Source organism: Oryx dammah, unplaced genomic scaffold (assembly GCF_014754425.2).
Source record: "Oryx dammah isolate SB20612 unplaced genomic scaffold, SCBI_Odam_1.1 HiC_scaffold_10, whole genome shotgun sequence".
Lineage (NCBI taxonomy): Eukaryota > Metazoa > Chordata > Mammalia > Artiodactyla > Bovidae > Oryx > Oryx dammah.
Window position 1 is genome coordinate 72,671,209 of NW_024070194.1, and position 27,752 is coordinate 72,698,960.

The 27,752-nt window shown below is 42.8% G+C and overlaps 1 protein-coding gene across 2 annotated transcripts in view; it reads left to right on the forward strand.

Moving 5' to 3' along the window:
* KIF16B (kinesin family member 16B) overlaps positions 1 to 27,752 on the forward strand; it is a 289,681-nt gene that overhangs the window by 224,877 nt on the left and 37,052 nt on the right. For both annotated transcript variants that reach the window (XM_040248276.1, XM_040248274.1), the window contains one exon: positions 7,884 to 7,973. In XM_040248276.1, coding sequence (XP_040104210.1) covers positions 7,884 to 7,973 — 90 coding nt within the window. The remainder of the gene's footprint in view (positions 1 to 7,883; positions 7,974 to 27,752) is intronic.

Consider the following 27,752-nt stretch of genomic DNA (forward strand, 5'->3'; position numbering starts at 1 on the left):
CATAGTTACGTTACTGCGTAAGACTCTATTTTTCAGAAATCTAATAAATCTTGTTTTAGTGTATATTAGGGTGGTATTAGACCATTTCCTGTGAACTGTTACTGAATACAAGGAATTTCATTTGTATATACTTGATGCAGCTCCTCCAAACGTTATTTAAAGATAAATATTGCTGAGGAGACCTCTGTGAATAACTGCTTATTTACTTGGGGCCAGTTAGAGTGTTTTTCTTTGAATGAAAAACTGTTGATTCTCCTCTTACACAGATAGATATACACAAGCAAATAAATACTGATGACAGATCCTGAAACTGACAATCCTTAAACCAGCAAAATATGTATATAACATAAATTTGTAGAAAGCACTCAATTGAGAATTGTTCATAAGTGAACGCAGTTCATCTTGTGGACACATTTATGGTGTTTAAGTTGCGCTTGATCATTTTACGGCCCAGAAAAGATGGATTTGTATCTGCAGACCTGTTCAATGAGAGAGAAGTAATGAATTGGCTCCTCAAAGACAGGCAGCATGGATGCCCAGAGTTCTCAGCGTGGAAGAGAATAGTTGCGTGTTTTGACCTGATGTGTCTGCTACGCTGATCGTCTCTCCCTCCTCTCTGCGTCAGCACCTCACCCCAGGCCCAGTTTTAATTTGGGGCAGAATGGGACTTGAGTGGCTGTTTCTCCCTTCTGTTGGGTGTCCCTGAATTTCACAGGCACTGTTTCCCCAGCGCTAGGCATGAAGGTGTCCCCATCACGGGAAAGGGATGTGACCGTTTTCCTGTGGGGAGGCGGCCACCGTTTCCATGGTGCTCACAGCAGTCTTCACTCACTGCCACTGTCCACATCTTGTTTGCGTGTTGATAGATAAGGGGGAGATTTAAGTGTTTTGTGTACAAAGCAGGAAGCTTGAACCTTTGTAATCCCTGTGCTAACTTGGATTCAGGTAAAAACTTCAAGGGTAAAGAATTTAGAAATCTCTGTATGCCTCAGCATAAACTTGGGTTACAAATACATTGAGAATGCACACTAGTCTCAGTATAGAGAAAACAACAAAAAAGATAGTATTGTGTGACTAATGAAAATCGTCTTTGATTCAGGGAAACCTCAGAGAACCCACCAGAAGAGAGTTAATGGAGCCAAGATAGTGGAGTCGTACGTCCTTCAAAAAGCAGAATAACCGTAAGGACATCGCTCAGAAAACCACTAGCATCTGAGATGGTGTCAACACATAGTAGTAGCTCAATAAATTTATTCTTCAGTGAGAGCCCCTCTACCACCACCCCAGCTACTACCAAAGGCCCATTCTCTTAGAGGGCTTACATCTTGTAGGACAGAGAGACGGATGTCGATGTAATTACTGTTGGTTATATAAATTGATTAGGCAAAGATTAATTCTACAATTAATGTCCTGTGACATGTGCTCTGATCAGGGTGTGAGGGAGTGTCGGCCTCAGTCTCCTCCCAGCTCCACAGCCCGCCATGGCAGCACCCGCCTCCTGTTGTGAGCCCTGGGGGCTGATACCGAGAAGCAGAAGGACGTGCATTGGGTGCTTTGGGTCGGGGGGCTCTCCCAGGCATTTTATGTTCTCTTGCTGTCTTGTCATCTTGTGCCCAAACACCCTGATTCTGCCGCCCGGGGAATCACTCACCTATGCCTGTCCTCCTGAGGATCTGGTACATGCAAGTTGTTAGAGAAACTGCTGTCCCTTACAGAGGCCTTGTTCTGGGGCCACTGTGGAAAGGAGGAATGCAACCCAAATTAGGAGGTAGATTTGAAGTAGCTGTTTCATTAGTTAGAGGTTTCAAAATACAGTCTGACTTAATGAGCTGTGAAGTCAATGAGGAGGAAGAGGCTGCAGGCCAGAGTCGCGCAAGCTGGTGTCCAGTCATCCACATCCACATCCCGATTGTGCCTAAGGCCGTCTCTTCCGCCAGAGAGACGGAGACGGGCCCTGCTTGCTCGTTGCTGCTGAGCCTGAGGACCTTTGGGGTCAGCCCATCCTGAGGCTCTGCCCTCCAGCTCTTCCTCAGGGTGCTCACGCTGCATCAGGTGCAGTGAAGAGCAGCTAGAAATCCCAGCTCTCCTGGGGCTTACTCCAGCAGGGAAGAGAGCCAGAAGCGAGACATCCAAGTAAATGTATACAGGCACATCTCATTTTATTGCCCTTCCTAGATACTGAGGGTTTTTTTGTTCTGTTCTGTTACATGGAAGGTTTGTGGCAACTTTTAAGTCATCTGATGAAGGTTAGCATTTTTCAGCAGTAAAGTATTTATAATTAAGGTATGTACATTGTTTTCTTAGACGTAATATATTACACATTTAATAGACTGCAGTGTAATATAAACGTAACTTTTACATGTATTAAGAAACTAAAAATTTGTGTGACTCCTTTTATTTTTTTAAACTGGAATATAATTGCTTTACAATGTTGTGTTAGTTTCCTGTACAACGAAACGAATCAGCTATGTGCATATATATTTATCCCCTTCCTCTTGGACCTGCCTCCCGCCCACCACCATTCCCACGCCTCTAGGTCACCGCAGAGCACCGAGCTGAGCTCCTTGTGCTGTATAGACAGCAGCTTCCCGCTGGCTATCTATTTTACGCGTGGTAGCGTGTATATGTGAGTGCCACTCTCTCAACTTGTCCGCCTTCCCCTCCCCACCCCCATGTCCACACGTCTACTCTCTGATTCCTGCCCTGCACATAGGTTCATCTGTACCATTTTTCTACATTCCATATACATGCATTAACATATGTTATTTGGTTTTCTCTTTCTGACTTACTTCACTCTGTGTAACAGACTCCAGGTCCATCCTTGTCTCTATGAATGACCCAACTTCGTTCCTTTTTAAGGCTGACGAATACTCCACTGTGCGGTTGTACCGCATCTGCTTTACACAGTCATCTGTTCATGGGTATTTAGGGTGCTTCCATGTCCTGGCTGTTGTGAATAGTGTTGCAGTGAACATTGCTATATTTTTGAATTATGGTTTTCTCAGGGTATATGCCCAGGTGTGGGACTGCTGGACCATACGGTAGTTCTGTTTTTAGTTTTTTAGGGTTACTCCATACTGTTCTCCATAGTGGCTGCAGTAATTTACCTTCCCACAAATAGTGCAAGAGGGTTTCCTTTTCCTCATACCCTCTCCAGCATTTATTGTTTGTAGATTTTTGTTGATGGCCATTCTGACCAGTGTGAGGTGATAACCTCATGGTGGTTTTGATTTGCATGTCTCTAAAAATTAGTAGAGAATTCCAGAAAAACATCTATTTCTGCTTTATTGACTATGCCAAAGTCTTTGACTGTGTGGATCACAATAAGCTGTGGAAAATTCTGAGAGATGGGAATACCAGACTACCTGACCTGCCTCTTGAGAAATCTGTATGCAGGTCAGGAAGCAACAGTTAGAACTGGACATGGAACAACAAACTGGTTTCAGATAGGAAAAGGAGTACATCAAGGCTGTATATTGTCACCCTGCTTATTTAACTTCTATGCAGAGTACATCGTGAGAAACGCTGGACTGGAAGAAACACAAGCTGGAATCAAGATTGCTGGGAGAAATATCAATAACCTCAGATATGCAGATGACACCAGCCTTATGGCAGAAAGTAAAGAGGAACTAAAAAGCCTCTTGATGAAAGTGAAAGAGGAGAGTGAAAAAGTTGGCTTAAAGCTCAACATTCAGAAAATGAAGGTCATGGCATCCGGTCCCATCACTTCATGGGAAATAGATGGGGAAACAGTGGAAACAGTGTCAGACTTTATTTTTTTGGGCTCCAAGATCACTGCAGATGGTGACTGCAGCCATGAAATTAAAAGACACTTACTCCTTGGAAGCAAAGTTATGACCAATCTAGATAGCATATTCAAAAGCAGAGACATTACTCTGCCAACTAAGGTCCATCTAGTCAAGGCTATGGTTTTTCCAGTGGTCATTGTATGGATGTGAGAGTTGGACTGTGAAGAAGGCTGAGCGCCAAAGATTTAATGCGTTTGAACTGTGGTGTTGGAGAAGACTCTTGAGAGTCCCTTGGACTGCAAGGAGATCCAACCAGTCCATTCTGAAGGAGATCAGCCCTGGGATTTCTTTGGAAGGAATGATGCTAAAGCTGAAACTCCAGTACTTTGGCCACCTCATGCGAAGGGTTGACTCATTGGAAAAGACTCTGATGCTGGGAGGGATTGGGGGCAGGAGGAGAAGGCGACGACCAAGGATGAGATGGCTGGATGGCATTACCGACTCGATGGACGTGAGTCTGAGTGAACTCCGGGAGTTGGTGCTGGACAGGGAGGCCTGGCGTGCTGTGATTCATGGTGTCGCAAAGAGTTGGACACAACTGAGCGACTGAACTGAACTGAAAAATTAGTGATGTTGAGCATCTTTTCGTGCGTTTGTTGGCCATCCATATGACTTGTTTGAAGGCATGTCTGTTTAGTCATGTGGCTGACGATTGCAATATAGACTTTACTGTGGAACCCAGCCCACAGTATCTGGAAGGTATGACTGTACCCTGTTAGGAAGACGTGCTTAGTAGAAGAATACAAGGAGTAAGCATTGTGGAGATGGGGAATAAGGCGGTGCGGTGCGGTGGTATAACCAGAGGAGGCATCACTGAGAAAGTGAGCTTTTAAGCAAAGACTTGAAGGACGTGCTGGAGCTAGTCATGTGGAAAGAGCATTCTAGAAAAAGGAAAAATCACACATGTGCTTCCTGAGGCCACATTTACCATGTAGCACGTTTGATAGATTCCAGAAAAGCAAGGAAGGCAGAGTGAGCAAGGGAGAGTGCAGTCACAGGGCCAGGGAGGAGACAGATTGTAGAGGTCCTTGAGGTCAGCAGAAGAACTTGAACTTGTGCCCTGAGTGAGATGGGACTCCTTGAGAGGATGTCCCATTGGAGCAAAGAAATGGCTCCATCGAGCAGTTTGTAATAAGATTGCTTTGGCTGCTGCGTTGAGAAAGGCATGAAGGGCCGGGGCAATGGAGGTGATAAAGGCTCGATGAGAAAGGTGGAGTAAATTGTTTAGAAAACTTTCATCCAAGAGAGTAGGAGAGTAGATGGAGTTGGGAAATGTGGTGTAGCTAACTGGTGGGAGACATCCTGGCTGACTTCAGAATGGAGAAATAGGTGACTGAAATGGTGACTGAAATAGGACTGGGCGGCCATTTGGTGGTGTGTGTTCCTGCAGCCCCATCCTGCTAGGCAGCTGCAGGCCAGGAGTAAGCAGACAGTCGGATTTAACCAAGGCTGTGGTTTAGCTTAGTCGAGGGAATTTGAAGAGCAGGACGAAGAGATTTGAGGTTGAATGTAAGGGGATGGTTGTATGATTGCCCATGGTTTTCCCGTTGGGTGAGCAAGGAACCAGGACAGAAGTCAAAGAACAGGAGGTTGGTCATTGGAGGGATCATCTGTCATTGATTTAATTACCAGGATTCATGGCAGGAGTTCTGTAGCCTGGGAGCAGATGGCTGGGAACAAAACCCAAGATGTTCAAGGAGTCAGGGATGTAAGTGAGGTGAATTGCCTATGAGAAGGATGGGTTAACGGTAAGTTCTGAAGGCGTGGTCTTCACATGGGGGCATTTAGAGAGGGCAGACGAGCAGTGGTGTAAAAGTTGGATGGCAGCACAAGAGCGTCCACCAACCTCCCGGGACGATGGGATGCGGAGTGTGGGGAAACACAGTCCCTACTTGAGAGGGCTGCAGGGGGAGGCGTCCCCTGGTGACCAGTTAGAGTGAAGGTGAAGGCGATGTTCCCGAAAGAGGCTGGGGATGGGGGGACTTGGCAGATGATTGACTGTGAATTGAAGAGGAACAGTGGAAGCACTCGGAGATCCAGGGAGCATTAGCATCTGGGGGAGGAGGGGCACCCAGGCTTCCGCGACTTTCTGTAGATTCCAGAGTTCCAGGACAGAATGGTCTCCCGGTGAGCATCCTGTATCTTATGGCTCCGAGGCCACAGTTGTGGCTCCATTAATTCCGGGGCTTTCTTGGCAAGCAGGCAGTGTCACGCCCACCTGGTCTGTGTGTAGCCAGGGTGGCAAATGGCTTTCCTCCTACTCTAAGGAAGCCCTCCCCCGCCCCCCTGCTGATTGTGCTCGGTGGGGTCTGTTGAGAAGGAGAGAGCTAGGGAGAAGGCCCCCAGCTGAGCTCCCAGGGGCAGTATTCCCCAACTTTAGGTGACATTGGTACCATTTTTGCTAAATGCTTTTTTGTTAACATACTTACCTTTTTTCTCTCCCTTATTTAAATATCTTTTAAAAGGAAACAGGAAAAAAGCTGCCACAATTGAAGCTTTGTTGTAAATGATGAATCTAGAGCCAGATGATGAACATTCTGAAATGTACACCCTTGTACAACCCCAAATCATCTCATTTGCCACTTGGGGGAATGAGCGAACTCAAGGCTCGCCCCTCCTCCCGAGGGCTCTGCATGGGTGTCCTCCCCCTGCTGATCCCAGTGGTTTGCTGATCCCCGATGTCCCTGCTCACCCCCTGGAGTTTACATGTGGGCAAATCGGGCTGAATCGCCAGCCTGAGAAGGGTGTTCCTCTCAGGCGCAGGGTGAGGTTTCCGGTTCAGGGGTGTGGCCCCTGCAGAGGCCAGCGTGGCAGAGTGTGCAGTTAACAGGAGGTGCCCATGCGTGAACATACCTGTGGACAGAGGCTGTCAGAGGGGCATGCGTCTAAAGTGTGGGTATTTTTCTAGGAGCAGCATGAGGCTTCTTGGGGACTTACGGGTGGAGGTGGAATGATCAGATTCAAGTGTTAGAAAGCTCCCCTGTCAGTGGTACAGGGAAGGGATTGGAGGGGCAGCTGGGTGGGGACACCGGGAGGCTTGGCGAGGCCACGTGGGACCTGGTGGTGCAGAGTGAGCCGGCGGTGGTGGCAAAGGGTGAGAAGGTAGAACCCCGAGGAGGGCACGGGACCCAGGGCTTGTCTGACTGTGGTGTGTGGGGCAGCTGGACCAGCGTCTGTCTGGCGTGGCTCGGTGGCTGGTAGTGACACGCACTGAGATGAAGCAGAGTCCAGAACAGGGAAAGTGGATGGGTTTGTTTCAGACAAGCTGACCTTGAAGTTGGTGTGCACCATCTAAAGAAAAGTCGTCTCCCAGCTGGGGAAATGGGTCTGGAGCAGTGGTGCGAGTGAGATGGGAATTGACTCAGGTGTGACCACAGAGGTTGGTGGTGTCTCCCAGCTTCTTCAGGTCCCCGTGACCTTGGTGTATGATTGAAGGATGCCAGAGTGTCCACAGCACACATCATCCAGCAGGAACAGGAAGTCCCACTGTGGGTTAGAGGCTGGACTGAGACGTCTTCCTCTGAAACAAAGCAGATTATAGTGTGGGTTTTGATGCTAATGATCACTGAGACGCAGACAATTTTTTCTTTTTTCATTTTTCTCTTTGTCCTCCACTTTCTCCTCCTTTGCGCCCCACCTCCCCATCCCTCTCCTTTTCTTTGCTGCTGCTTCTCTCTTGTCCATGGTGGTGGCATCTGGAACCGACACCACATCTTATATAAGAGTGTAAACGTTCTGTGTGGGCACAGCACTCTGAGAGGTCCCGCTGTGAGGTTTCCTCTGTGTGCCCCACATGGAGAGTTGAGGGAACTTCTGATAAGCCCTGAAGAGGAGACTCTGTCTTTCACTTTACAGGGGCACGTGCTGCTCATAACAAGATTTGGGAAGCAGAGATGCATGCGTCAGCAGAGCACAGTTATTATTTATAAGGCTGATTTGTGTCGCTAGATTAATGTTTTCACTTCTGGAGAAATTTACATGCTAATCACTTTTTGTTAATTTATAAGTTATTTTATAGAAACTGAGTCACCTTTTCCTCTAATGCTGGTTTGTTTCGCTTTTCTCCGTGAATAGATCACTGTCCTGGATGAGACGTGGACCGTGTTCAGACGTTACAGTCGTTTCCGGGAAATGCATAAAACACTGAAACTGAAGCATGCAGAGGTGAGTTATGACATAGTTATTTTCAATTAAGAACATCTGTTTTAAAAAGTAAATGTCATTGGCTGCCCTGTCAATGCCCCCTCCTTCCTCTTTAGGTATTAGCTTATGCATGTCACCAAGTTTTACTCCAGTCACTCATCTTTCAAAAATAGCTTTTTGATTTTTGTTCTCTGTTCCGTTTGTACTTTATACAATTCAGACATCTTTCTGAACACAAAATTTTGAGTGATAGTAAGGAACAGTAAGTCAATTCTATCCTTTTCATTAATTTAATGATGTATTTTAAATAAATATTTTGATCAATTTATAACTTCTCAACCATGAGTGAGACCTATTACAATGAAATAGTAATACATTTTTCAGTATGAGTTTGCACCTTTTTCCCATAAAAAAAGACTACATTAATGCTTAGACTTCCACATAATGAGAAGTAAAGTCATAAAAGTTAGTTTGCCATCACACATGCAGGGGAGATGGATAGTAAATACAGAATTATCTAGAAGCAAGGAGGCATTTCATACATCTGATAAGATACCCAGAGTGGGTGGATACATTAGTATAGTCATTTTTAAAAAATTTGGACAAAGACTGGTTTTTTAATACTTTTCAGCAAAGGAAGGTATTCCTAAAATTAATGTGTATCTTCCAAGCGATACACATTATTCTTACTTTTTGTTTATTTTTGCTCCAATTAAAGGAAGCCTTGTGTAGGCACTGATCTTTGGGAAGTTTGGATTGAACTGACTGTAAATCAGTCATTAGTCATTGTCTTTTCAGCCTGCTTTCCCTAAGTATGGCTTTTTAGCCCTATTTTTATAGTTTCTTATGATATTCTGAAAACAATTTAATCATACATGTGTCCCTAATTTGTTTCATGTTAATTACATACTATCTCCCTCCATGGCTTCTACTCTCTATCTGATACACAACATAAAGAAGAATTCCTTTTTGTAAATAAAGTGATTCCTTGATGTACAGAAGAATCTTGGGTCCAGGAAAAATTGAGTTATCTCTGAAGTTCTGTTGTTAACTCATTATCATAATAATATTCAGTTAAAAATTGAAGAAGCTTCAGGTATGAATTTTAGCTCAGTGTTCCCAAGAGGCTTCAGTTCTGAAAGTAACTACATCAAAGTTCTTATTAAGTTTGTTTCTGCAGTTTACTCTTCCTATCCCAAGTTAATTTTGACAATAAGAAGAAGTAATTGTGTACATATTAAATGTACAGAACAACTGGTTTTCACAGTGAGCTTTGCAGCTCATTAACTGCTTGATGGTAAGTTACTCTATCAATACTTTAATAATGTATAGATTTTCGTGTTAGCTTACTAAATTCCCACAGTAGTAGTAGGTGGAGAAGCAATTTACTTGAAACAAAAGGATACAAACTTTATCAGGAATATGTGTGTGTGTGTGTGTGTGAGTGAGTATGAGTGCGTGTGTGTGTGTGAGTATGAGTGTGTGTGTGTGAGTATGAGTGCGTGTGTGAGTGTGTGTGTGTGAGTATGAGTGTGTATGTCGGTGTGTGTGTGTACCTTCATTCCATTATTTATTTCACGTCAGTTCTTTCAGTACCATTAGTTCAGTGCCATTCTACATAAGCACATTTTTGTAAATTCTCGTAAGTAGCAGACAAGAACCACAATGTCTTCTCTTCTGTATCTTAAATTTAAATCAGGCAGGCTTGACGATACACCAGGAAAATATAATAATAACTGACACTTTAAAAATATGCGTGCTATGTTGCAGTTACCACTTGAAGTGAGGTACAGGCATTCTAGGAAAAATATCAGTAAACTGTGATGGGCAGAAGTAGCACAAGGACGTTTTAGGGTTGCTCTCTTATAAAATGGCATTACAGTTGAAATTTGAGGTGAGCGATATTTAAACAAATTTGCAGAGAAATAATAGCTCTAATCAATGCAGTCCACTGGAGTAGGGAATGCAAACCAGTGTTCTTGCCTTGAGAACTCCATGAACAGTATGAAAAGGCAAAATGATAAGATACTGAAAGAGGAACTCTCCAGGTCGGTAGGTGCCCAGTATGCTACTGGAGATCAGTAGAGAAATAACTCCAGAAAGAATGAAGGGATGCAGTACTTAGAAGCATCTCTGTTTGTTTCCAAGGCAAACCATTCAATATCAAGTAATCCAAATCTATGCCCCAACCAGTAACGCTGAAGAAGCTGAAGTTGAACGGTTCTGTGAAGACCTACCTACAAGACCTTTTAGAACTAACACCCCAAAAAAGATGTCCTTTTCATTACAGGGGACTGGAATGCAAGAGTAGGAAGTCAGGAAATACCTGGAGTACAGACAAATTTGGCCTTGGAGTACAGAATGAAGCAGGGCAAAGGCTAATAGAGTTCTGCCAAGAGAACGCACTGGTCATAGCAAACACCCTCTTCCAACAACACAAGAGAAGACTACACATGGAAATCACCCAATGGTCAGCACCAAAATCAGATTGATTATATTCTTTGCAGCCAAAGATGAAGAAGCTCTATACAGTCAGCAAAAACAAGACCAGCAGCTGACTATGCCTCAGATCATGAATTCCATATTGCCAAATTCAGACTTAAATTGAAGAAAGAGGGGGAAATCACTAAACCATTCAAGTATGACCTAAATCAAATCCCTTATGATTATACAGTGGAAGTGAGAAATAGATTTAAGGGACTAGATCTGATAGAGTGCTTGATGAACTACAGACAGAGGTTTGTGACACTGTACAGGAGACAAGGATCAAGACCATCCCCAGGAAAAAGAAATGCAAAAAGGCAAAATGGCTGTCTGAGGAGGCCTTACAAATATCTGTGAAAAGAAGAGAGCAAAAAGCAAAGGAGAAAAGGAAAGATATACCCATTTGAATGCAGAGTTCCAAAGAATAGCAAGGAGAGATAAGAAAGCCTTTCTCAGAGATCAAAGCAAAGAAATAGAGGAAAACAATAGAATGGGGAAGACTAGAGATCTCTTAAGGAAAATCAGAGATACCAAGGGAATATTTCATGCAAAGATGGGCTCAATAAAGGACAGAAATGGTCTGGACTTAACAGAAGCAGAAGATGCTAAGAAGAGGTGGCAAGAATACACAGAAGAACTGTACAAAAAAGATATTCACGACCCAGATAAACACAAAGGTGTGATCACTCACCTAGGGCCAGACATCCTGGAATGTGAAGTCAAGTGGGCCTTAGGAAGCATCACTACGAACAAAGCTAGTGAAGGTTGTGGAATTCCGGTTGAGCTATTTCAAATCCTGAAAGATATGCTGTGAGAGTGCTGCACTCAATATGCCAGCAAATTTGGAAAACTCAGCAGTGGCCACAGGACTGGAAAAGGTCAGTTTTCATTCCAATCCCAAAGAAAGGCAATGCCAAAGAATGCTCAAACTACTGCACAGTTGCACTCATCTCACACACTAGTAAAGCAATGCTCAAAATTCTCCAAGTCAGACTTGAACAGTACGTGAACCGTGAACTTCCAGATGTTCAAGCTGTATTTAGAAAAGGCAGAGGAACCAGAGATCAAATTGCCATCATCTGCTGGATCATGGAAAAAGCAAGAGAGTTCCAGAAAAACATCTATTTCTGCTTTGTTGACTATGCCAAAGCCTTTGTGTGGATCACAGTAAACTGTGGAAAATTCTGAAAGAGATAGGAATACCAGTCCACTTGACCTGCCTCTTGAGAAACCCGTGTGCAGGTCAGGAAGCAACAGTTAGAACTGGACATGGAACAACAGACTGGTTCCAAATAGGAAAAGGAGTATGTCAAGGCTATATATTGTCACCCTGTTTATTTAACTTATATGCAGATTACATCATGAGAAATGCTGGACTGGAAGAAGCACAAGCTGGAATCAAGATTGCCAGGAGAAATATCAATAACCTCAGATATGCAGATGAAACCACCCTTATGACAGAAAGTGAAGAAGAACTAAAGAGCCTCTTGATGAAAGTGAAAGAGGAGAGTGAAAAAGTTGGCTTCACGCTCAACATTCAGAAAACGAAGATCATGGCATCCAGTCCCATCACTTCATGGGAAATAGATGGGGAAACAGTGGAAACAGTGAGAGACTTTATTTTTTGGGCTCCAAAATCACTGCAGATGGTGATTGCAGCCATGAAATTAAAAGACGCTTACTCCTTGGAAGGAAAGTTATGACCAACCTAGACAGCATATTCAAAAGTAGAGACATTACTTTGCCAAGAATGGTCCATCTAGTCAAGGCTATGGTTTTCCTAGTAGTCATGTATGGATGTGAGAGTTGGACTATAAAGAAAGCTGAGTGCTGAAGAATTGATGCTTTTGAACTGTGGTGTTGGAGAAGACTCTTGAGAGTCCGTTGGACTGCAAGGAGATCCAACCAGTCAATCCTAAAGGAGATCAATCCTGGTGTTCATTGGAAGGACTGATGCTGAAGCTGAAACTCCAATACTTTCGCCACCTGATGCGCAGAGCTGACTCATTTGAAAAGACCCTGATGCTGGGAAAGATTGAAGGCAGGAGGAGAAGGGGACGACAGAGGATGAGATGGTTGGTTGGCATCACCGACTCAATGCACACGAGTTTGGTTAGGCTCCGGGAGTTGGTGATGGACAGGGAGCCCTGGCACACTGTGGTTTTGTGGTCACAAAGAGTAGGACGTGACTGAGCGACTGAGCTGACTGAATCAATGTTTTAAAGAAAATTTTAGAGCAGACACAAGCAATCTTTAAAGATATAGTGGAAGACAATTCACCTGAGGTAAAAAACAAGTAACTGGTGAACTGAAGCTACTGCCTGGTACCAGGCAAAATTGAACAGAGATGATCCCATGCGTAAAATAATAATCCTTTTAGGATTATTTTCAGATTGAAGAAGAGTGTATGACATACATGCTGAAAAAATTAAGTGGCTTTCAAAGGAAAAAACATTGAGGTGGTTTCCTCTGCCATCTGGTCGTAAATTTTCATGGAGCAGCCCTGCAGGGTCCGTACAGTTGTGATCAACAGCCACACCCATCCTCTCATGAATAGAGAACATGAGCAATAAACAGACAAATGAAACCCAGGAAATAAGAGGATTGTAAATAGTGTTAGGTGCCATGGGGAAATACAGCAAAGCCCTGTGATAGTGTGAGCTGGCCAGCGGGCTGCTGTAGAGGGCTTGGTGAGAAAGGGGATGTCTGAAGAGCGAGATTGAGCTGAGATCTCTGTGCCAGAAAGAAACAGAGGCATGAAGATCTGGAGGTGAGCTCATTTGAAGGTGAGAGAACAGCAAGGGCAAAGGCCTTGGGGAGGGACCAAGCTCAACGTGTTCCCAGAATTAAAAGACCCGTTTAAAAAGGGGCAAGTGTGGTAGAGAGGAGGGCCGAGACTCCGTGGTTCCATGGGAAACCCACTACACTGGGTGCTGTGAAGGACGGTGAATATCGAAGCCCAGCTGGAATTTCCATTCTGTTAATAGGCATCTTTTCCCAGAAACCCATTTCCTGAAGATGGACTCCCGACGTAAATAACGAAGACTGGAAGTTGCTTTTACATGCTGAGTCCAGCTTCGTGACATCGGTTTTTTCCTTATGAGGACAAAAAACAGTTTATGAAAGAGAAACTGCAGACAGTATGCATGAATTTGAAAGAGAAGAGAGAATGTGAGTAGTGGTTGAAATCACGTAGTGAGATCCCAAAACAATACTGCCTGGAGAAAGGGAAGCCGAGCTAATCACAAACCCCCTGGGATACAACAGCGCCAAGGAGCTTTTCCGTGGCCTCGGCTCTGATGGACATCTCACCATTCACGGAGTGCATCCTCTCTAGCTATGCTCTGCCTTTGACATTCGTGGTCTCTGGTGGAAGTGAGAGACTGGCCTCTTGTGACACAGCCTGTGAGCAGAAGCCCAGGCAGTTCAACTCTGTTTCCTATTTCTAACCAAACAACAGTATCCAAACGGAAATGAGGAGAAGCATCATCCCTAAATACACAGTAGCATGTCATTCTAGATCACAGTCTGTCTTGTTTTGCTGAGAGGACAGCATTGTCCATTTAAGATTTTCAAGATGAAGCTTGAATATCAAGATGAACATCAGCTTTATTTTTTTTTCATAAAGTTGACATTTCTTTTGTGTAGCCTTACTTGCTGAGTGTTTGTTGGGACTTGAGATCAAGAATCTGTGTGTTAGGTGTTCATCCATTGTGATCAGTCTTATTACTGTTCGTAAGACCTCCATCCCTGTATCTAATGTGAATCTTCTTGATGTCATCAGCTGCCTCCAAATGGTCTGTAGGCCATGCTTCGCCCCAGGTGACCCAGGAATGATGTAAGACAGAGATCACTGCTTGCCAGCAGGGCCCAGGCACAGAGGGGGCCTGGCAGCAGGGAACAGCACAGTCCACATGGCTGTCTAAGCGCTGTTCTCTCTGCCCCACCTCTCCCAGGATATATCCTGGGATATTTAGGTGGTAAGAGAAGAGACCCATGTGGGGAGGCCTGAAGAACCAGTTTGCCGTATAGAATCCTAGGCAATAAGAGAGCCACTTTCTCTGGGAACAACTCCATGGGCAGAATGTCCAGAGTCTGCATGTGGGACTTGCTGAATTACAAGTCACCTCACTCCAAGAAGCCTTAAGCTGTGGCTTCCTCCCAAATAGCTCTGGCTTCCCTAGCTCACAGTTTGTCTACTTGTTAAGCGATGAATCATTTTCCCATGAGCAGTGGTGCCTGGTGACAGAGTTGGCATGTCACCTGATCAGGTTCCAAGAATCCACTTGATGGCCCTTCAGGCAGTTTCCAAATTTTTGCCATTGTGACGCCCACCCTGTACATTCTGGAAGATACCTACCTATCTACAAGTGCTAACTCTGGGAAGAACTGTTGTAATTGCTCACCTGTTCTTAAGGATTCCGTTTATGAAAAAGCAAGATTAGGAAAGAGCACACAGAAACGGGGTGGACTGAGACCCCTGAGGGTTAGTGAGAGGGTTTTAGGAATTCCTTACACATCATTCAGCTAAGTCTTCTAATCTCCCTGTTTATTCACTTTCATTTGCTTAATTATTTACTGTAATGTCTCCTTAAGGAGAATGATGTCAACTGAAGGGCCCCTAAGGGATGTTTTGTATACACTTGGGTGGTGAACCAATTAAAACAGGCAGGGGTTGTTGGTTATGAGGTGTAACATATGTCTGTGAAGAAAATAGAAGGAACTTAGGGGTATTTACAGGCAAAGCGGACTTGTGAATTGAAAGGATAAGTCAGTGGATTCCCTGAACTTCTGGGGTGTGGGGGTTGTGGGCAGGGAAAAAGCAAAAATCACAGAAAAATTTAATCCATTATTTTTTATGGTGACAAATTTCAGAATTAAAAAAACAAAACTGAATTATTTGTCCTGAATAATACTGAAGATGAGCAGGTTGCCTGCAGGTGACCGGGCTTGTATGTAAGTGTTCCGCTCAGTCCGTTTCCAGATTCACTTGTGTGTGCGGGCTGAGCGCTCACCGGGTGGGGGTGCTGCATTATTCAAGGGTTTTTAAATTGTTGTTTTATTTTTATTTATTTATGTTCTGTCATCCTAGCATTTTCCTCTGGATCCTAAGTAGCTTTGCCTTCTGTTTTGAGTTAGTTTGTCCCCTTGATGCACTGACATGTATCATGCAAGATAACGCTCCTCCTGGCTTCCCTTCTCCATGCCCCTTCATTGACCTCGTATGGAATCGTCATCAGATTAAACCCTGTGTTTTCAGAGTCCACATCTATAAAATGATCATGCCACAGCTAGTTTGTAAAACATTGTGAGAGCCTCAGATGAAATACGTTATTGAAAGTAACTACAAAGAATCGTGCAGTGTCTGCCAGAGAGCACGCCTTTGAAATTTGGTCATGCAAATCACTGCCGCAGTGCTCTTTATCTACATGAAAACTGTGCATTTTCCACTCTATTAAAATCAGTATAACCCTTTTAAATACAGTGAAGTTATGTGCTCGGAAACAGAGCCCCATTAAATGTCCTCTTCTCTTTATGGATGAGGCAGAGTTTACTATTGATGTCTAATGTCTGTGAAGTTTACTTGTGGGTCCAGGTCATAGTCTGAGAGTCCGTCAAGACAAAAGCATAGCTCATCCAGAAGCTGAAAAGACTATTTTAAAAGCTCATTCCCTTTCAACCATTAGAATGAATGATGAAGACCTTGTGTCCCATCCTGCTCCTCCACTTTGGTTGAGTGGTCTGATGGGCACTGAGTGTATTTAATGAGGTATAGGACATGAGGCTAGAAGGTCAGAGGGTCACTGAGAGAGCTGCTCCTCTTAGGAGGTCCAGAGATGCCAAGGACTTCATTTTAGTACGTTTAACAAGGAGTCCTCTGAGTGCTAGAGCCTAATGGACCCCTTATGCCTCTAGAGAAGCATCTCGCGGTGAAAGCAGTTAAGCGTTGGAATCGATTGTTGAGGGCCCTTTTATAATCTTGGCTAATAGTGATTCTGAAGCAGGTTTGTGTTCTGCCCAGAGGCAAGAGGATGAACCATGAAAATAGGATATTTTAAGTATTAAAATGTACAATCAAAATAAATGCTAAGGGAACTTTAAGGCCCACGTGTGGTGAGAGCCTAAGTTCCTGTCTGAATCATAACTGAGTTATCACAGTGAGTCTTCAGAGTGCCCTAATGTCAGACAGGATCAGCATCCATCAGCCACATTCCCAGGGGGGCTCCTTTCTCCCTGATGCGGATCTGAGGGAGAAAAGCATTTTCAGAGCCTTTGAGTAGAACATGAAAGATTGCTGTGTTAGAGCAACTGTTCAGTCTCACTTCTGGCAGCCTCCGTGTGCCCAGTAAATATCACTGGGAGAAGAAAACGATTAGGCAGGAGCTTATGTCATTTGTATATGGACTTTCGGTTTGTACTGATAGAACCATTTCTCACCTTCTTTATTTCCCAAGTAATTTCCCCAAAGCAGCACCAAAAAAGGGAAAGAAAAGAAACCGGCTATTGGCTTTATATTTGTCTTAGACAGCTATCTACCATCCATCACTGAAATGCATTCTAAACAGTTTTACAACCAGCATTCCAAATTTAATATAAAAATTGCAAATCTACTCACCACCCAAATTGTAAAGCTACCAGCCATAGCCACAGGGAGCATCCGGTAAGCCTTAGATAAATTCAGCTGCATCAAGCACTCAGCCTCCTTGAATTTTTAAATAGCAAACAGCTATGTAGGCAAAAAATAGAACGCTGCCAACACCCTGATCTGGTACGTTATCAGAGGCCCAGGTATCTCACTGTATGGCTTGTATTACACCATCCTGTCTGCCTGATAGATAATCCGTATTTAAATCACTGCTTTCAAAGGTGGGTTGGGGAGAGAAAGACAGCAATTAGCTAAGAAGCTTTTCCAAGATACGTGAACGCAGGCCCCAAGCTAGGAGATTCTGATTCAGTAATCTGACATGGGATCTGAGGGTGTGTGTAGTTAGGGGAAAAAATAGCCCCAAATGATGCTCTTTGAATCACTGGTTAAGATGCTGCCTGTCATTTCTTTCGCATCCACCATGGGAGTGTTATTGATTTTTCATTATTATAATCATTGTTATAGATCACCAAATCTAGAAGCTGATTTCCAGTGACAGATAATCCTGTCAAAATTAATGACAAGCAAATTTAAACCTAGACAATGAAAACAGGTTGATAGCCTCTTTGAGCACCAAAGGCTATGAAACATAGATTCATACTAGGCTTTCCTATCCAGCAAGGAGACTTCTGTAACTGGGTCGGAACCATTTGCACATTATGAAACATACATACTCCAGGGGGCCTTAAAGATTGGGTAGTTCAGTTTTCATTTTAGAAATGAGATATCAAATCCCCAGAGAGAGTTTTGTTTGGAGTCACCTCAAGACTTGGGGCCCAGGCAAGGTTTGTCTTCCAGCTCCTAGGCCTTCTTCTTGGCCCAGAGTCTCCATGGCCATGTTCACTCAAGAAGGGGGAGCTTGCAGAGCGCTCCAGACGACCAGAAAGAAGACGGTCTCTTGCCTATGAAGATCTGTTACATAGCAAGACCCCATGGATGAAAACTAGAAATGGGGTTCCTTCTATCGAATATCATGGCAATGACAGGTTTCTGTCACATTCTCAGTCCCTGCAAGGGACAAATTAGTATCACAGTAGCAGATGGGAAATACAAGCATTTGAGTTAATTCAGCTGCATAATTCTTCTTTAAAATGCAATACGAAATACCCATAGATCTAAAATGTTTCTCACTGTGCAAAATTGTTGCGACATGCATGAGTGTCCTCAAATCTGTCTTACCTGGCTCATACCTAAGTAAGATTGATACTGGCTTTGGGAAGAGTAGGATTTTAAATTACAGTCTTTCTACCAAATATAACAGAGTCAGTGCATTCATAAGTACATTTCTTTGTTTTTTGGCTGTGCCATGTGGCATGCAGGATCTTAGTTCCCCAACCAGGGATCAAACCCTGTGCCCTCCCCAGAGTGGAAGCATGATCTTAACCACTGGACTGCCAGGGAAGTCCTAGTACATTTCTAGCTATAGTTTTATCCCTAGAATCTCACCAAGTTTCTGTACTTCAGTGATGGTAGGACAGCAGCTTCTGATGGTGGAATGTCCTAATTATAATTGCTGGCTGTTCCATGTGGACCACCAGCAAAAGATTCTGCCTTTGGAACTCATGTACACCCGTGGTGGATTCATTTCAATGTATGGCAAAACCAATACAGTATTGTAAAGTAAAATAAAGTAAAAAAAAAAAAAAAGATTCTGCCTTGTTCACTGGGCAGATCCTTAAGAGAACCTAGAATGTTCCAGGCTCTGAGCTATGCACCTAGCTCATGAATATTGCATGGTTCTCTCCTGTTACCATGTGCTGCGCTGTGCTTAGTTGCTCAGTCATGTCCAACTCTTTGTGACCCCAGGGGCTGTAGCCCGCCAGGCTCCTCTGTCCGTGGGGATTCGCCAGGCAAGAACACTGGAGTGGGTTGCCATGCTCTCCTCCAAAGGATCTTCCCAACCCAGGGATCAAATCCAGGTCTCCCACATTGCAGGTGGATTCTTTACCATCTGCGCCACCAGGGAAGTCCAAGAATACTGGTAAGCTATCCCTTCTCCAGGGCCTCTTCCCAACCCAGGAATCAAATTGAGAGCTCCCGCATTGCAGGTAGATTCTTTACCAGCTGAGCCACCAGGTGCCCTCATGTTACCATATCAGAGGTCTAAAGGAAGCTCGTTGCTCCTTCAATTATTTAGATTGTCCTGAAGAGTGACCACTTCATGCCTCTAATAAGTCAAACTTGGAGGAGAATTGCATATTTGTTTGTGAGTATATTTCTCAGTGACAGCTGTTCTTATAAGGCCTTGGGAGCTGCTATTAATTTTGAGTAGTCAGAAATGCTTCCCTCTTGTCAGCTATGAGAATTATGGTAGCTCTTTGATGAGTTTTCATTATTTGCATTTCTCAAAAGCTGGAGAAGCTGAAATTTACAACCATAAATCTGCAGTATGTGGGTGTTTCAGATGCTGCCAGTTGTCCTGTAGTTACATCTACTGGCCAGAGATGGGTTAAAGCTGATTTGACCATACAGTTTTGCCATGTAGAATTTTTCCCTTGAATTTTTTCTTTTTGGCCATGCCATGCGGCATGCAGGGTCTTAGTTCTTCCACCAGAGGTGGAACCCATGCCCCCTGCATTGAAACTGTGAAGTCTTAACCACTAGACCACCAGGGAAGTCCCATTTCTCTCTAATCTTTAAAAAAATTGGGTGCTGTTTAGGTAGCCACATACTACAGAAGTAAAGAAAATGCCTAGTAAATGAGGAATGACAATAAAGTACACTTTTATTAGGTGGTAACAAAAGTCAAATGTTTTCCTTTCATTAGTCAGGATTCCATACTTTATTAGTTGTTGTTCTGTTTTCCTTCAGTGATTTATAACCCAGTTTTAGCTGCTTAATTGTTATAAAACCATAAAAGATAGGTGAGGTTTTTTTATTGCTGACTTTAATTTCTTTTCTATATTAAGGCTGCCGTTATTTATATCCAAGGAAACAAGGATGCCATTTATCAAAACCTATGCTGTCTATTGCCTGCAAGACCACCTGGCTAACCTAGAGTGAACTTGGCCAAGAGAGAAAGGCTTCTAATAAAAACAGACTTTTCCATTACATTTAATTTGTCTTTTTGATGGCAGCAGCCTGGCCGACCTATCTTATTATAATGTAATAAACATTGAAGTCAGAATTTGAGCAAGATGGCTCTTAGAAGACATTAGGCTCTGTCAGTTCATTGGGAATCAAAAAGGGAAAAGCCAACTTGTAGACAAAAATTTCACACTGAGATCATTTAGAAATATTACAAAGCAGCAGAGAATGCTGACTCTGTTTCTAATACACATATAGCTGGCCAACTTGATGAATAAATGGATACTCTGTTTTCATTTTCTCAAAACTGAGATTCACAAATAATTATATAAATTGGCAATGCTGGTATTATAAGGAGCCACTGTCTTTTCTTACTCTGTTCATGATTCTTCCTATAGAGTTATTGTTCAGCCTAAAACTTATGGGCTTGCTTCTCAATTATACAAAATAAAAGTTGATAACTTGGATTTTTAGACTCCACAGTCAGAGAAAAAGAGCAAGACAGATTTTACTGAAAACCAGTAGACTTCAAAATTATTGATTTCATTTTTTAATGGCTTTTGTTTCAATACATTTATCTTTAGAATAATGTTTTATTTACTGAATTGCAGAATGAGCTTGCCATTATGTTTCTCTTGGGTCAAAGAAATGTGCTATTTTAGTCCTCATTTGTTTCCTATGTTTTACTCTGTATAATTAGATTTCACAGTTATGCAATGTAGGTAATAGAGCTGTTGTTCAGTTTCCTTCCAGTGGTTTCTAGACCTGCCGTGTCTCTCACAAATATCCAGTGTATTTGACCTCAATCATCATTTTTAACTTTAACGTACAATTTTCCCATAAGAGCTCAAACGTCCCCATCATTTCCCACTCCTGCTCTAAGGATAATGACTATAGCAGGAAGTGATACCATTTTAAAGGTTTTCTCATGAATACTGCATTCCCGTTTGTTTCTATCCTTTTTCAATTCTACAACCTCTTGAACGGTAACATTTCATTATTATATTGGTCTGTTTTCCCATACACATGTTCACCTTACTTAAAATAAGAATGCTATGAAGATTTTACAGGAAGTAAGGTACACTCCTCAAAAGTAATATAGCCAAGTTAAGTATCTCCATGGTATCTAAAAGTGCTTCTCGTAACTCAGTGTGGAGAGATTTTAATCATTAATACCTGAGATACAGGATTTCAGAGCTCAGGAATGAAATATCTCAGTTCAATTCCTTCATTTTAACAGACAATGAAACTAACAACTAGAGACATTATACAAGCAGCTCTTTGCTGAGCTGAGACCTGCAATCTGATTGCCCGAAATCTCAGGTTATTAAAGGAAAAAGGCATAAGATGTTAATTTAACCATTCCATTAAATATATACAGAGAATAATCACTTTTTATTGTTCCTCTAAAAATGATGCATGCTCATTTATAAAAGCTTCACATAATACAAGAAGAAAGCAACAGATTACTCAAAATCATTCTCTAAATATAATTAATCTTACTATTTAATGAACATTATTTAATGGATAGGGACAGGTAAAGGGACAGATATGTATGTAGATGATACAAAGAAATTTAGATGAGAAGAAAACGAATAGGAAGAACGAATAAAATAACTATAACATCAGACTCATTCTGTATATGGTATTTTTAATTAAATTTATTTTACTGGAATTTAACAAAGGGAAAGAAAATCAAGTAAAACTGAAGAAATTTCTGAGCTTCAAATTAAGTTTTTCTCCATCGTGACCTCTAAAATAATGTGTTTTTAAGAAAAAACAGCATGTCAGGCTTCCCTGTCCGTCACTATCTCCTGGAGTTTATTCAAACTCATGTCCTTTGACTCAGTGATGCCATCTAACTATCTCATCCTCCGCCATCCTCTTCTCCTTTTTCTTTCAGTCTTTCCAAGCATTGGGGTTTTTTTCCCCAATGAATTGGCTCTTCACAGCAGGTGGTCAAAGTATGGGCACTTCAGCTTCAGTCCTTCCAATGAATATTCAGGATGATTTCCTTTAGGATGGACTGGGTTTATCTCCTTGGACTCCAAGGGACTCTCAAGAGTCTTCTCCAGCACCACAATTTGAAAGTATCAATTCTTTGGCACTTAGCCTTCTTTATGGTCCAGCTCTCACATCCATACATGACTACTGGAAAAACCAAGCTTTGGCTATATGGACCTTCACTGGCAGAGCGGGGTCTCTGCTTTTTGACATGCTGTCTAGGTTTGGCATAGCTTTCCTTCCAAGGAGCAAACATCTTTTAATTTCATGGCTGCAGTCACCATCTGCAGTGATTTTGGAACCCAAGAAAATAAAATCTGTCACTGCTTTCACTTTTTCCCCTTCTGTTTGCCATGAGGTAGTGGGACCAGATGCCATGATCTTAGTTTTCTGAATGTTGAGTTTTAAGCCAACACTCCCTTCTTTCACCCTTATCAAGAGGCTCTTTAGTTCCTCTTTGCTTTCTGTCATTAGAGTCGTACATCTGCATATCTGAGGTTGTTGATATTTCTTCAAGCAATCTTGATTCCAGCTTGTGATTCTTGTAGCCCAGCATTTCGCATGATGTACTCACAGAGAAGAGAAGCAAAAAGCAAAGGAGAAAAGAAAAGATATTCCCATTTGAATGCAGATTTCCAAAGAATAGCAAGGAGAGATATGAAAGCCATCCTCAGCGATCAGTGCAAAGAAATAGAGGAAAACAACAGAATGGGAAAGACTAGAGATCTCTTCAAGAAAATTAGAGATACCAAGGGAACATTTCATGCAAAGATGGGCTCAATAAAGGACAGAAATGGTATAGACCTAAGAGAAGCAGAAGATACTAAGAAGAGGTGGCAGGAATACACAGAAGAACTGTACGAAAAAGATCTTCACGACCCAGATAATCACAATGGTGTGATCACTCACCTAGAGCCATCCTGGAATGTGAAATCAAGTGGGCCTTAGAAAGCATCACTATGAACAAAGCTAGTGGAGGTGATGGAATTCTAGTTGAGCTATTTCAAATCCTGGAATATGATGCTGTGAAAGTGCTGCACTCAATATGCCAGCAAATGTGGAAAACTCAGCAGTGGCCACAGGACTGGAAAAGGTCAGTTTTCATTCCAATCCCAAAGAAAGACAATGCCAAAGAATGCTCAAACTGCCACACAATTGCACTCATCTCACATGCTAGTAAAGCAATGCTCAAAATTCTCCAAGTCAGACTTGAACGGTACGTGAACCATGAACTTCCAGATGTTCAAGCTGGTTTTAGAAAAGGCAGAGGAACCAGAGATCAAATTGCCAACATCTGCTGGATCATGGAGAAAGCAGGAGAGTTCCAGAAAAACATCTATTTCTGCTTTATTGACTATGCCAAAGCCTTTGACTGTGTGGATCACAATAAGCTGTGGAGAATTTTGAAAGAGATAGGAATACCAGCCCACCTGACCTGCCTCTCGAGAAACCTATATGCAGGTCAGGAAGCAACAGTCAGAACTGGACATGGAACAACAGACTGGTTCCAAATAGGAAAAGGAGTACGTCAAGGCTGTATATTGTCACCCTGCTTATTTAACTTCTATGCAGAGTGCATAATGAGAAACGCTGGACTGGAAGAAGCACAAGCTGGAATCAAGGTTGCCGGGGAGAAATATCAATAACCTCAGATATGCAGATGACACCACCCTTATGGCAGAAAGTGAAGAGGAACTAAAAAGCCTCTTGATGAAAGTGAAAGTGGAGAGTGAGAAAGTTGGCTTAAAGCTCAACATTCAGAAAACGAAGATCATGGCATCTGGTCCCATCACTTCATGGGAAATAGATGGGGAAAAGGTGGAAACAGTGTCAGACTTTATTTTTTGGGCTCCAAAATCACTGCAGATGGTGATTGCAGCCAGGAAATGAAAAGACACTTATTCCTTGGAAGAAAAGTTATGACCAACCTAGATAGCACATTAAAAAGCAGAGATATTACTTTGCCAACAAAGGTCTGTCTAGTCAAGGCTCTGGTTTTTCCAGTGGTTATGTATGGATGTGAGAGTTGGATTGTGAAGAAAGCTGAATGTCAAAGAATTGATGCTTTTGAACTGTCGTGTTTGAGAAGACTTGAGAGTCCCTTGGACTGCAAGGAGATTCAACTGGTCCATCCTAAAGAAGATCAGTCCTCAGTGTGCATTGGAAAGACTGATGCTGAGGTTGAAACTGCAATACTTTGGCCACCTAATGTGAAGAGTTGACTCATTGGAAAAGACTGTGATGCTGGGAGGGATTGGGGGCAGGAGAAGAAGGGGATGACAGAGAATGAGATGGCTGGATGGCAACACTGACTCAATGGACATGAGTTTGGGTGAACTCCGGGAGTTGGTGATGGACAGGGAGGTCTGGTGTGCTGCGATTCATGGGGTCTCAAAGAGTCAGACATGACTGAGCAACTGAACTGAACTCTGCATATAAGTTAAATGAGCAGGGTGACAATATACACCGTTATTGTACTCCTTTCCCAATATTAAACCAGTCCGTTGTTCCATGTCTGGTTCTAACTGTTGCTTCTTGACTCCCATACAGGTTTCTCAGGAGACAAATAAGTGGTCTGGTATACCCATCTCTTTAAGAATTGCCCACAGTTTGTTGTGATCTGCACAAAGGCTTTTGTGTAGTCAATGAAGCATAAGATACATGTTTTTCTGAAATTCCCCTGCCCCTGCTTTCTCCATGATCCAGTGAGTGTTGGCAATTTGATCTGTGGTCCCTCTGCCTTTTCTAAACCCAGTTTGTTCTTATGGAAGATTTCGGTTCACGTATTGCTACAGCCTAGCTTGAAGGATTTTCCATATCACCTTGTTAGCATATGAAATAAGTGCAGTTGTACAGTAATTTGAACATTCTTTAGTATTGCCCTTCTTTGGAATTAGAATGAAAACTGACCTTTTCCAGTCCTGTGGCCATTGCTTGAGTTTTCCAAATTTGCTGGTATATTGAGTTCAGCACTTTGAACAGCATCATCTTTTGGAATTTGCAATAGCTTGGCTGGGATTCCATCACCTCCACTGACTATGTTCATAGTAAGGCTTCCTAAGGCCCACTTGACCTCACACTCCAGGATATCTGGCTCTAGGTGGGTAACCACACCATTGTGGTTATCCAGGTCATTAAGAAAGACTTTTTTGGGGTCCAGTTGTTTTGTGTATTCTTACCACCTCTTCTTACTCTCTTTACTTCTCTTGGGTCGTTACCTTTTCTGTCTTTTATCATGCCCATCCTTGTATGAATTTTTCCTTTGATATCTCTAATTTTCTTGATGAGATCTCCAGTCTTTCTCGTTCTGTTGTTTTCCTCTATTTCTTTGCAGTATTCATTTAAGAAGGCCTTCTTATATCTCCTTGATATTCTCTGGGACTTTGCATTCAGTTGGGTATTTCCTTCCCTTTCTCCCTTGCCTTTTGCTTCTCTTCTTTCCTCAGCTATTTGTAAAGCCCCCTCAGATAACCATTCTGTCTTCTTGCAGCTTCTTTTTCTTGGAGATGGTTTTAATCATCACCTGCTGTACAGTGTTAGGAACCTCCGTCCATAGTTCTTCAGTCACCGTGTCCATCAGTTCTGATCCCTTGACTCTATTTGTCACCTCCACTGTATAATCATTAAGGATTTGATTTAGGTCATACCTGGAAGTCCTAGTGGTTTTCCCGACTTTCTTCAATTTAAGCCTGAATTTTGCAATCAGGAGTTCATGATCTGAGACAGTGTTAGTTCGAGGTCTTGTTTTTGGTAACTGTATAGAGCTTCTCTATCTTCGGCTGCAAAGAATGTAATCAAATCTGATTTTGGTATTGACTGGTGACGCCCATGTGTAGAGTCATCTCTTATATTGGAAAAGGGTGTTTGCTATGACCAGTGCGTTCTCTTGACAAAACCCTGTTAGTCTATTAAAACAATGGGGCTTCCCTGGTGGCTCAGATAGTAAAGAATGTGCAGGCAATGCGGGAGACCCAGGGTCAATCCCTGGGTCATAAGATCCCCTGGAGAAGGGAATGATAGACGCTAGCTTTCATGTGGTGTGTTTCTATTTTATAAATTATGAAGTGTGTTTCTCTCTTCTAAATGATCTTATAATAAAGATAAGATTCTCCCAGTGTATTTACTCCCACCTACCTGGTTTTTAAAATTCTATTATTTTTATATTGTCAAACTATAGTACATTTTTATACATAAATTATGCATAATTCTCTCCTAATTCTCTCCTAGTTGTGAGTTTAAAATGAGGCAGCATGTTCTTTATCTTGCTTTCTTCATTCCTTAGAACCTTAGACTTGTACTATCTCTCGGTTGAATTTTTTTGGTCATCCAGTATGTTTTTTAAAGGTTCACCTTGACTTGTTTTACCAGAGTTTTATCTGTTTGAGAATGTCTACCTATGGCCAGCAGTTTAAAGACATTTCTGTGTTAGTTATAAACTTCTTGGACCATATTTTCTTTCCCTTACAATTGTTCTCAGTCATGTCTGACTCTTTGGGATCCTATGGACCAAAGAGGCTCCTCTGTCCATGGGTTTTCCCAGGTCAGAATACTGGAGTGGGCTGCCATTTCCTCTTCCAGGGGATCTTCCTGACCCAGGGATCGACCGGCTTCTCATTTGTCTCACACATTGGTAGGCAGGCTCTTTACCACTAGCGCCACATGGGAAGCCCTTTCTTTGCTTTAGCACATGTCATTTTGCCCTGTTTTTTTCCTGCTCTGATAGCTAATCTGTGTTCTTACTGTCGTCAGTCTAACTTTTTCTTTCTTCTACTGGGACTTTCTTTCTACTATTTTGTTGTTGTCTTGTTTCTTCCATCTCCTTCTTGAGTTCTTCTTGCTTCTTTCTTTTCTTTTCTTTTTTGAGTAATAAGAGGGAGTGGGGAGGAGGGCTTGGTGTCACTGGATTTTCTTTTTTCAGTCAACATTTTTCACTTTAGAATAGTCTCCTTTATAGAACAGGAAAGACTGCTAGTCTTTTTTTTTGGCTTTTGGCATGCCTTGGCATTTTTGTGCAGGCTGGACCCGATGTGACATGTGAAAGCAGCTGAGGTAGACAGGCTTTAGTGTGTGGTTTCATATTTATCTGGCTATGATGTAGGCTAACTTGGGGGAGAGGAGCACCGGTGACTCATGGGGACACGGAGGGAACAGGTCCTTCGGAGAGGGAGGCAGCAATCTACCATATACCTAAACCTTTGCCTGGAATTTTTCTAAGTTTTGTCCCAGTTTTTTCCTTCACATTGAGACATACCTTTTCTTGTTTTCTGGTATTTTCGGGGACTGTGGGGTCACTGCCTGTGACAGTGAAGCCAGGTGTCTGCCCCTGGGCTCTTCTCCCACCTACACCTTGAGCAGCTCTGGGCTTTCCCCTAGCAGCCCCCGCTGCCCCCCCTTGGCTTCGGGTGTCCCCCCAACTTATCCTTGTCCCCAGCTTCAGTCTTTAATCACAGCTTCATGGAATACCTACCTAGGAGTTTGGTTGCCAACTCTGGTAAGTGGCTTGTGGTCCCCAGCCTGGAGGGGCGGCGGGGAAGCTGGGCTCCCTGGAGTCACATGGCCTGCGTATGGACTTGGTGGTTTCCTACTTTGCAGTCAAAATCTTTCTTTTACTTTTCATCTCTTTGGTACTTTTGAAGGCA